This window comes from Solanum dulcamara, chromosome 2 (genome assembly GCF_947179165.1).
Source record: "Solanum dulcamara chromosome 2, daSolDulc1.2, whole genome shotgun sequence".
NCBI classification, from domain to species: domain Eukaryota; kingdom Viridiplantae; phylum Streptophyta; class Magnoliopsida; order Solanales; family Solanaceae; genus Solanum; species Solanum dulcamara.
In genome coordinates, this window is record NC_077238.1 from 37,373,083 (window position 1) to 37,383,778 (window position 10,696).

A 10,696-nucleotide genomic window follows, 5' to 3' on the forward strand; every position below is an offset into this window, starting at 1 on the left:
TTACAAGTTTGGCAGAATCCATTAATTGTGGCTCAAATTCTATATTTATGATTTAAAAAAATATTAATATACAATAATAAATTATATTCAAAACCCAACCCAATAATTAAAAGCAATTGTGGTCCAAAATCCATAAACTGAAAATCCTGAATTTGCCTACGAAGGTACATGCAAGTGCAATATACTTCCAACAAATCCATACCGGTGAATGCTACAACTGCTATTTCTTTGACTACATGATAGGGACGAGGGTCGAGGAAGCAAGGAAGACAAGATTATTCGTTATTAGCTTACCGTTATGTCAGGCCTTAAAATCTTCAACATGCACTCTAAGTGGTTAGGAAGGCACGCTAGACCAGCAACCAGACCAAGAATGAAGTCAAATCCAAAGAACATTGGGCTAGGTTTGGCCTCTACAAAACGGCCTAAAAAAGAATATAGTTGTGTTGCCTTCATCCTTGCATTATAGTTGGCAATGAATATCTTTCATAGGTCAAACTTCAAAGGGATAAAAGTAAAAAAAAAAATGTTTTGTAGGTTGAAATAAAAATTCTTCAATGTTCAATGGCATTAAGGCACAATCCAATGGAAGAGTTCATATACATAACTTCATAGAAGAAAATGAGCTGAAATGTCTTCAATCAAAAGCATCAAAGCATCTTTCAAAAAATAAAACCCAATTATTTGTGATCTCGTTAATAAAGTTAACCTCCTACAAGTTTTGTATAGGGTGGAGTTGCATTCTCAAATTCTACCGGTTGAGGATGAAAGGTTTTTGTCCCACTCCTACATGTATTGTAATGACTAGGAAAGGATAGCAAAGCACAGAATTTGAGATCTTACAGAACTAAAGTGCAAAGCGATTTCCAGTACCATCAAGAAATCGGTCTGTATGCCATCCTTTGGCTTGCAACTCAGCTAAAAATGGGGAGAATGTGCAATTCATTTTGTCATAAGGCTCTTGCAAGATATTTGCACTTGGTTCATTAACTAATCGTTCCATATCAGAAGCATAAGCAGCAACCAGCCAACCCCTCAATGCATCTTCGCCGGTTGCATTGTGCTCCAGTATCATATCAGTCCATCTACTTCCATGATTTAAAAGGAACTTCTCCTCTGGAAATGTTCCTTTAAATTGTTGCAGCTTTGAAGGCCTAACTACTTCATGCAGGGACCTTCCCACTTTTACCTTACCAGCATCCTCTATCAGCCTTCCAGGAAATAAGAGATCTTCTCGATATCTTAAGTCAGCAGGACTTGAGATTTTTCCAGTCTAAAATATTATGGCGGAAAACATTGTTAATTGAGATGCGAAACGATCTGACTAACCTTTGCAACTTTGGATATGTACCTTCACAAAATCAGCCACAATCATTGCAGTTCTCTGTGGATTTAATGTATTGACAGGAGCAGCTCGCATTTCTTCACAGACACTGTAAACGTGTATAACAGACAGCAACGGCGCAACAACCAACTGCAGATATTCAATATTACCAGAATTACAAAGGACCTTATAATCTACTGGAACAAAATTCAACTCTGCAAAACGGCATGTTTATCCAAATGACAAGCAACTTCCTTGCATCTTCTACAAGATATTGGACTAAATAGTCCACATAGTCATATGAACATGCTTTTATAAAAAGTGAGCTCAACAAGGGAGTAGAAGCCGGGGACCCAGGAACAAGAGTTCCTCTAATTTCATTTAACCCATCTGTTAAGGCGTGGAAAACAAATATACCAACAATGCCTAGTGACTTCTTCCAAGTGGAGATGATTTTTTGGACATCTTAGGATACATGATTTTCTTGTACTTTTACCAGCTTAAGGTTTATAAGCACAACAAATGAAAAAAAATTCATCTAGCGTCAGAGACAAACATACATCAACAGAACAGAGCATACTTTACGGTGATGTAAGATCAACATCTCTGCATAGTGGATTTTATTTAATTTTATTTTATTGATTAGGTTCTGCATACTGGATTTTATAGTAGCATAAAAATTTGATCTCCTAGCTTATACATGATTCGGAAGCCCTACAAATGGATCGAATCAGGACAGCACAAATGTACAATAATATACCTTGAATGCTAATAAAATAGTACCTTTCCCTGCATTGATGAACAAATAGTGGATGCCAAGTGAATTCCTGCTCCAAGCCCGAGAACATTAAAAAGAGTGGAAATAGCCTCGCCTTTAGCAAACAGATCACTAAGATTGCCTTCTTTGGCAAATGAAGAATATATTGGCAATCTTGTTGCTCTAGCTGCAACAACTGCCATTCCCTGATAGCTCCAAAGAAAAATAACTTTATGAACATGGCTGACTACAAATTTCTCGCAAGTCACATCACGGAAGATTAGCTAATATACAATTTTAAAATATACCAAAATTTTTCATGCAATTGGACTAATAATATATCTTTCACAGAAAGAACAATTGAGTGTCCACTAATGCTCCAAAAGGAGAAATCACAAATCACTCTCTCAAGGGTATCATAATAGAAACTGAAACCTTAGAGTGACTAGTTAACAATCCCTCTTTTGGTAGTTTAAAAAGTTGTACCCAGCTTTCTGAAAATACCACTTCCCTCTTTAGTAATATTTCAATTATGTTATACTTCAAGTATATAGGGTACTGATGGTGTAAGGTGCATAAAAAATAAATTCCTCAAAATATCTGCATTTCTTGTATATTTTCTCCTGAAATATGTAAGGAAAAATAAAAGGTGCAAAGAAACCAATTTATTAGATCAGGAAAATTGGGAGAATTAGGGAGCAAAAAAATGGAAAATCATGTCCGTCAGAGGAATAGTGTGAGTAACAAGAAATACATACTTCAAACAACATTGAATCAGTGTCATTCATAAGTTTATAGATCTCCCAAACTACTCAGTGAGCCTCTAAAATTAGTAATCAGTGGAAACTTACCTTTGCTAAATTGCCAAGGCCGGCTACTTCAAGAAATAAATGCGGGCATAAAGGAGACATAACTTCCAAACCAGTCCCAAAGTCATACAGAACATCAGCTGCAGCATAGAAGGTTTGTATAATTTAAAACTACTGTACAACTCAACAGAGGAATGCAAGTAATAGAATCAAATTATGCAGTAGCAACTCTGATAAAGAAATAAAGAAGAATCATAGCATAGAACAGTGCTTCAGAAACATTGAATAAACCTAAAATTCTCCAACGTTTAGGCTCAGAATCCATCCTTGCACCTAAGTTGCTACATATGATCTTTCCGACATGCTGCATACCATCTCTCAATATCTGTAAATAAACAAAACAATTCATAAAATAGTTCCCTTAAGAAGGAAAGGAGACTAGACATAATACATAAGGAGTCATCTGTTCAATCTGTCCACTAGCCAAAAGGCTTACCCAGCTCACTGCAGTTGCCTGAGCAGCGGTAGGACGCAAGCCTGCAGCAAATAGTAGTGACTGCAAAGAAGTAATATTCAGAAGTATCATAATTTTAATGTCATGTATTTAGGCATTTAGAACAAAATCCTATGTCAACTAAGAATACATACATAAATATAGTGTGTGCGCATACTCTTGATGAAGATAGTATACTCTAAAAAGTTCTATGAAGTCGAATAAAGTTTAGCAGGCAGTGAGATGCTTTATAGTTTAGAAGACCTGAGTCGACAAAACCGATAATGCTGCACTCGTAAAGTGTTGTAGAGCTCGAAACTGTGTGTATCTCATATACCCCTCATTCACACTGCAGAAACAATCAAGAGCAGATATTTATATTACATATTCATGAAGCTTGCGACCAATTAAAACTGTTGGGAAATGATTTCCAAGAAATTCACACCTATATGGATAGCCAGATGGGAAAAATTTATTCAGAAAGGATTCAATCATTCTCTGTGCAGCTGGTCTTGAGTCATCAACCATCTTGACCTGTAAAGAGTCACAGAAGTAAGTCTCTGTTAAAATAAGCAAAGTACTTTTGCGATATTAACATGACATGAAAAATGTAGTGCATTGTAATAAGTCTCTATTAGAGAAGCAAGTGAAAGTACTTTTGATCTATTAACATGGCAGGGAAAACGTAGTACATCCAGTGAAACATTTAGGTGTCAAGGAAAATTAATAGTAGTATAGAATAACATTCACTTGGATGTGATATATACCGATCATATGCTAAAGATGTTTATTAACTCTCAAGAATATTACTGCCACCTAGAGAAATAGCAGGGGGGAAACTAAACAGTAAAGGAGAAGTTAATACCAAAGCACAAAATTATTGGGCGCATTCAAACTTACATGAAGGTATTACCTACATTTCTTTTGGTAACTAACAATTTTATTAATTGCCAATACTTTGTACAAGGTATTACCTACATTATTTAACTACATCTGCCACAACTGGTCATAAAGGTGAGAACAGGAAACACGAGGTATACTTGAAGTTTAGGAGAAGCACAATTAGACGACAACAACATACCAAGTGTAATCCCACAGAGTGGAGCCTGGAGAGGGTAGAGTGTTTACAAACCTTAACCCTACCTTGGAGGTAGAAAGGTTGATCTGATAGACCCCCGGCTCATGGAAAAACAATTCAAAGAAGTTTGGAAAAAGAAATAATGACAGTGAAGAAGCCATGAAAAAATACTATAAAAGCATAGCAAAGCATTATGAACAATAATTACAACAAAATAGTACGATAAACAAAGTATAAGAAACAACAAATAGAAACTAAAGTAGTAATACTACGTCTACTAGTATGAAGGATAAGCAATACAATGCCCTTCTACCTATTAACATTCTACCCTAATTCATGTCTTCATAACCTCCTAGCTAAGGTCATGTTCTCGATAAATTGAATCTGCGACATGTCCTGTCTATTCACCTCTCCTCAATAATTCTTCGGGCTTTCTCTATTTCAACTGACACTATCCATGGTCAATCTCTCACAACTCCGCACTGGGTAACTGTGTCTCTCCTCTTCACATATTCAACCCCATCTTAGCTTCACTTCCGACATCTGGTCCTCCACTAAAAGTCACTCTCACCTTGCCCGAATGTCTTCAATTCTAATCATATCTCTTAGATTGTCAACACATCCATCACATCATCCTTATTTACACAACTTTCAACTTCTGAACATGATAGTTCTTCAGAGAGAAATTGTTTTTAATTAACTGGTAGTTTAATTTACCTGGTACCTTCTTTTATTTGGAGAATGGTAAAAATAATTTACTTGGTGCCTGTTGAACAAGAAAAAAAATTCAACTTCCAAACTTTTTTCGCTCATTTCCAACTCCAACCCAACGCCGTTAACTGCTTTCCTGTGCGGCAAAATTTTGAAATGGACATGTTAGAGCATTAATTTGTGCTTGGTTAAGTTTCCAAAACTGTTTCTGGGGAAAAGCTAAACAGCTACTACTACTCAAAAACACTTGTTTTTTTCCTAAAAAGCCAGGTAAAACACCTTTAACTCTCTAAAATAAGCACTTTTGGCTCCAATTAACTTGGCCAAACAGGCTATACGTACTACAATCAATGTAATGAAAAATGGAAAGGATTATATCTTGTACACTAAAACGAGAAATTGAAGATAAATTGGGGAAATCTTTGGCCAAAAATAGAAAAAAAGTAAGGAGAACTTACCGATAGCTTACCATCAGGTTGAAATTGGTATTGACGAGAAACTGAATTGGAAATTTCAACCCAAGAAATTGGCAGCTCAGGCGGCCGTTCATCTGATTCTTTTCTTTGCATCTTTATCTTATCCTACAGTACATACATTCATTCATCCACAAAGTTCAAAATCAAAAGGTCTTGAAGTAACTGAGAAGAAATAAAAGACAAAAAAAGAGTGTAAAGATTATAGGAAATTGGAACAATTGATATTTGAAATGTGTTTTAATAAATAGTCCGAAAACTCAAAAAATCAAATATATTAACAATATTTTTTTAACATTAACTCAAGAACAAAAAAAGACTAACGGAGAGAATTACCAGAATTTGCATTGACAGAGAGTCCCGCCGGCAAAGTTGGGAGATAAGGAGAAAGCTGAATGCCTGAAATACAATATTGAAAACTAGCCAGCATTGATTTTAGGAAAAAAACAATGACAAAAGTGGTCCCTTAGGTTCAAAATAATACCCTTTAAGTATATATTTAATTGATTCGGTCCTTTAAATTTCTCATAAGTTAACAAAGGGAATAAACAAGGAATCCATTCTCAACTAATCGTGAAAAGTTGAATGAGCCCGTTTGAAAAGTTGAATGAGTCTGTTTGAATGCGCTTAAAAAAGTAACTTTTATGTAGGAAGTGTTTTTAGAATTTTGAAGTGCTGAAAGTTATTTTTATAAATAAGCAGTTGAGTGTTTGGATAAAAGTAATTAAATGAGGAAAATGATGATAATTTTAGGGTTAAAAGAATAAAAAAGGATAGTTTGGTAATTTAGTTAAAATATAAGGGATATAAAAGTAATTTCTATGGTCAAAGAAAATAATTTTTGAACACTTAAAAAAAAGTTAGAAATTCTAACTTTTCATTTTTGACTGACTTTAAGAACTTTATGGATTAAAGTCAGCATTAGGCAAACACGTCCAAAAGCTAAAAATGGGCTTTAAGTTGATTTTGACCAACTTAAAGCCCATCCAAACGGGCTCAATATACATTTAAATTATTGCGATCTATAATACACATGTATTATTTTAAAATAAAATTAATATTATCCTAAAACATATGATACACTCTCATAGTATGTAGTATATTATTCTCGCCCGCACATTAACATTATGTTAGTGCCATGTTAGAATTATTGCGATTTATTATACACATGTACTACTTAAAAATAAAATTAATATACCCTAAAATGTATAATACACTCTCGCGATATGTAGTGTATTGCTCTTGCCCGCACATCAACACTATGTTAGTGCCACATTAGAAATTATAATTTTTTTATATATCTTTTTTCTTTTCTTTATTCATTAACTTGTCTTTTGTTAATTATATTTTACACTAATTAATTCCTAATACAATTAAAATCATCTAATAATTAGATTTGTCACAAAACCCACCTATTCCATCTCTCGTCACACTGAAAACATTATGTCCAGCCACCTTCACCACCGATTCTTTGCTCTTCACCAACATTAATATCACCTTCTACTCTTTTTTTTCTTCACAACCCTCCACAAAATATCACCACAATCATTATTACTATTGATTTCTTCTTCTTCATCACCTTCAATTCCTTCTTCTTTTCCATGCGCCATCCACAAACAACAAATCCACCACTATATATATTTTTTTTAAAAAAAGGTATAAAAATCATCCACAAAACCCTTTTTCAGATTTAAAATATTTTCTTACTTTATATCATTATCCATTATTCATTTTCTCTTCAAAAAATTGCAAGCAAATCATAATTATATTCTTATTTAATGATTGATAGGTAAATTATTTTTTAATTGAAGACATAATTGTGAATTTTAACACTTTTGGGATAAAAATGACATATAAAACTTAATTTTTAAAATTAATTGAAGAATTGAAACGACGAAATGGTGATATATGGTGGTCAGAGGTCCTCCAATGGTATTGAAAATGAAAGAAGTATTGGAAGAAGAAGAAGAAGAAGAAGGTGATGATGATGATAATCAAATGCCCATTGTTAATTTTAAGTAGGTTCAAGAATTAAGGCATGAAGGAAAGAGTTTTAAGCTACTAACCTTGAAATCACAAGTTATTTTTAGCAATTTTATAAAACGGTTTTCTTGAAATATAAGTTAGATTTTGCTTACTTTTTGATGTTTGATAAGTATTTAATGCCCAAATCACATTTTTAGACCTTATTTTCTCTCTAACATCCAAACACTCGTCCCTAGACTTGAGAGAGAAGATTTTACACCTTTTAAGGCTATTTCTGTCATTGATGTAAGTTCATTAGTTCCTTCTGATGTTGGTCAATTTGTTAAATTCATGTTATCTTTAGATTGGGAAATCGTTGAGTTAGACCCTAGGTTCTTGAATGATGGAAATTTCTTATGGGTTTTCCTTAATGTGTGTAAGGATGTGTAAGACCTTGAAAGTTGAAAAAATTCTTGAAAGTTGAAAGAATTCAAAAAAGTTGTTGGTGTGAAACTTTGAGGCCTTGTATAGACTGAACAAGCTTATACAGTCCGTGTAAGGATATCGTGGAAAGGTCTGAAAAAAAATAAATTTTAAGCTAAGATTGACGGACGAGTCGATGGACCGTAGACCATCTTGTGAAAGGGCTTCCGAGAAAAAGGGGAGGGAACTGACTTGACGGGAAGTTATACAGACCGTGGTTGTGGTTAGTTCTATGGACCGTAGGAGGGTCCTCGACCACACTACCATACTTGGAAGGAATTTGGACCTAGGTTACCTATATGGAAGGTTGTACGGCCCATGAAGAGTTTCACTAGTCGTAGACCTACCCGTAGAAGGTGGGCTTCAGGATCCTTGTTGGGATTGCCTTACACGACTCATATAGAGTTCCACGGACCGTAGAAGGCACCTGTGGAACTTGTGCGATAATTGATTATAAAGTGCATTTCAGACTTCCCTCCTATTCTTTTACATTAAAGCTTGGACATTTTGGGTTATTTTCCTATAGCTATAACTACCAAACTCTTCAATAACTACGTATTCTCTCATTATTCTCCCAAATCAAAAATCATATCTCTAGAATTCTCTCCCAGGTTTCCTCTTCAAGTCAAGCAAGGTTTCAAGCCAAGACTCTATTTATAGAGCTTGCTAGGGCTTTGATATCCAAATATATGGAAATTTACCAATGAATTTCCATTCATCCATTGGGTCCCAAAAGATCTCAATTCTCTAAATTTAATTTCTCAATTCAATGAGTGTTTCATGTCAATTCTCCATGGGTCTTTTTATATTGATTCAATTGAATTTGTTTCACTTGATTATGTATGAATTTATTTTACTATATGATTTTCAATTAATTTTACATGGACCCACGCATTATGTCAAATATTTTCAATGATGAACTATTAATAATGATCATGAACTTTATGAAAGACTTATGAATATTTTTCGAAAGCTATGAATGATGTTTCAAGTATATTTTCAAGTATGTATTTATGAATTGTGAAAGTTTTTAGCAAAATATGAATTAAATCATGATATATATGCTTAGAAATTTAAGTATCTATATGAACAACGTTATGAAATCATGATTTAAGGAGCTCCTCTTAAGATATTTTATGAATGTGGATTGATGTATAATTATTGCCTTTCCTAATGACATGATGATAGTGATTTTATCTATTTCGTTGGGATTTGACTTAGCACCGAGAGGGCTTGAGGTCGAAACGTGGTAAGGGAGCTTCTAATAGCAACTTCTAGTCCCAAATTAGGTTGCCCCCATAGGTTTTATTAAATGATATAGCTAGTGGATCTACATATATCTCATGATGTTAATGATACAGAGTCTATCTTGGCAAGTAGCTTATCTTTTGTCGGTGTAGGAGTTACACCAGAATCCATGTTATAGCTCACATGATTTTATTGTTAGTTAGGGTCCATATCCTACAAAAATGACTATGTTTTCTTACAAGCTTTTAAAGGTTGTTTTATGGTGCATTGACCTTATTATATGTTTTCATGGTTTACACGCTTTTTAAATTATTTGGTCATGCATCATATGTTCATGTTTATTATATCCGCATATTCATGTTATGCATATTTCTTACATATTTATTACATTTCATGTACTAACACATAGTTTTCTCTATATTGTCTCATAATATAGGTTACGATGCTCCCGCTCCTCCACATGGCTAGTTTGGACATCTACTCATAGTTAGCTATTTTTGTGAGTCCTCGTGATTTGAGGGGGAACTTTTCACATCTACTCATAGTTAGCTATTTTTGTGAGTCCTCGTGATTTGAGGGGGAACTTTTCATGTCATTTCTTTTATGTTCAAAACGTATGTACTTTGTTATGTTATGGTGAGTTAGATCTTGTCCTATGGCCCCATCTAAAGTTTTGTAGAGGCATTGTTATACTATAGAAGTATGTTTCCTTTATTTGGACTATGAAGGTTGAATTCTCTTTACTTCCAGATTTTATGTTGAGACTAATTTTCACATTACATCTACTTTTTATTTCATATTGTTTATGTCATGTTATATATTCTAAGAGGCTAGGTTGGAGTCCTTTGATATTCTAATCGTTGTATCATGTCTAAGGTCTAGCTTGGGTCGTGACAAACTTGTATCAGAGCACAAGGTTTTAAAAATCCTAAGGTGTCTGACATACCACATTGAATAGAGTCTTATTTATGGGTGTGGAGTACACCACATATATGAATAGGAGGCTATGAGGCATTTGGGAAACTCCACTTCTTTCATCATCTTTATGTCGTGAGATAGAGTTGAACTCTCTATATTTTCCTTCTAACTCTTGTTCTTTACAATTACAGAATCATGGCTCCTTAAAGAGCGTACGTTAGAAGGAATGATAATAAGAATGTGAATGAGGAGCAACAAGATCCACAAGCTCCTAATGATCCCTTGGTCGAGCAAGTCTCTCATGTCGAGTTTACAATGGCTTTTTAAGTGATTACCCAAGTTATGGCGGTATAAGCTAACCGTCATATGGTTTCTTCAGTAAACCCAAATATGGGTATGAAAACTAGTAGAATTCGTGACTTGATAAGGATGAACAC

At 34.2% G+C, this 10,696-nt stretch overlaps 1 protein-coding gene across 8 annotated transcripts; it reads right to left on the reverse strand.

Moving 5' to 3' along the window:
* Positions 1 to 540: 540 nt before the first annotated feature.
* On the reverse strand, positions 541 to 6,086 carry LOC129880502 (protein root UVB sensitive 2, chloroplastic). Of its 8 annotated transcripts, none has more exons than XM_055954567.1 (11): positions 5,982 to 6,086; positions 5,631 to 5,753; positions 5,179 to 5,308; positions 3,829 to 3,917; positions 3,648 to 3,732; positions 3,387 to 3,446; positions 3,182 to 3,275; positions 2,933 to 3,030; positions 2,108 to 2,287; positions 1,352 to 1,474; positions 541 to 1,273 (listed from the first exon to the last, which is right to left on the reverse strand). In XM_055954567.1, exons 2-11 carry the CDS (start codon positions 5,720 to 5,722, stop codon positions 848 to 850), a joined length of 1,377 nt encoding a protein of 458 aa, XP_055810542.1. In that variant the 5' UTR covers positions 5,723 to 5,753; positions 5,982 to 6,086; the 3' UTR covers positions 541 to 847. The 8 variants fall into 8 exon arrangements, with proteins under 8 accessions (XP_055810542.1, XP_055810543.1, XP_055810547.1 ...); XM_055954568.1 differs by having other exon boundaries at positions 5,631 to 5,810; positions 5,982 to 6,084; XM_055954572.1 differs by lacking the exon at positions 5,179 to 5,308 and having other exon boundaries at positions 5,642 to 5,753.
* Between the last annotated feature and the right edge of the window lie 4,610 nt (positions 6,087 to 10,696).

Bases quoted from the DNA above. Each gene is read 5' to 3' on its own strand.
- LOC129880502 (XM_055954567.1), bottom strand. From the start codon at position 5,722: ATGAACGGCCGCCTGAGCTGCCAATTTCTTGGGTTGAAATTTCCAATT. The intron at 3,733-3,828 runs GTGTGAATTTCT...TTGTTTCTGCAG, and splicing joins CCATCTGGCTATCCATATAG to TGTGAATGAGGGGTATATGA. The intron at 3,447-3,647 runs GTCTTCTAAACT...ACTTCTTTGCAG, and splicing joins TATCGGTTTTGTCGACTCAG to TCACTACTATTTGCTGCAGG.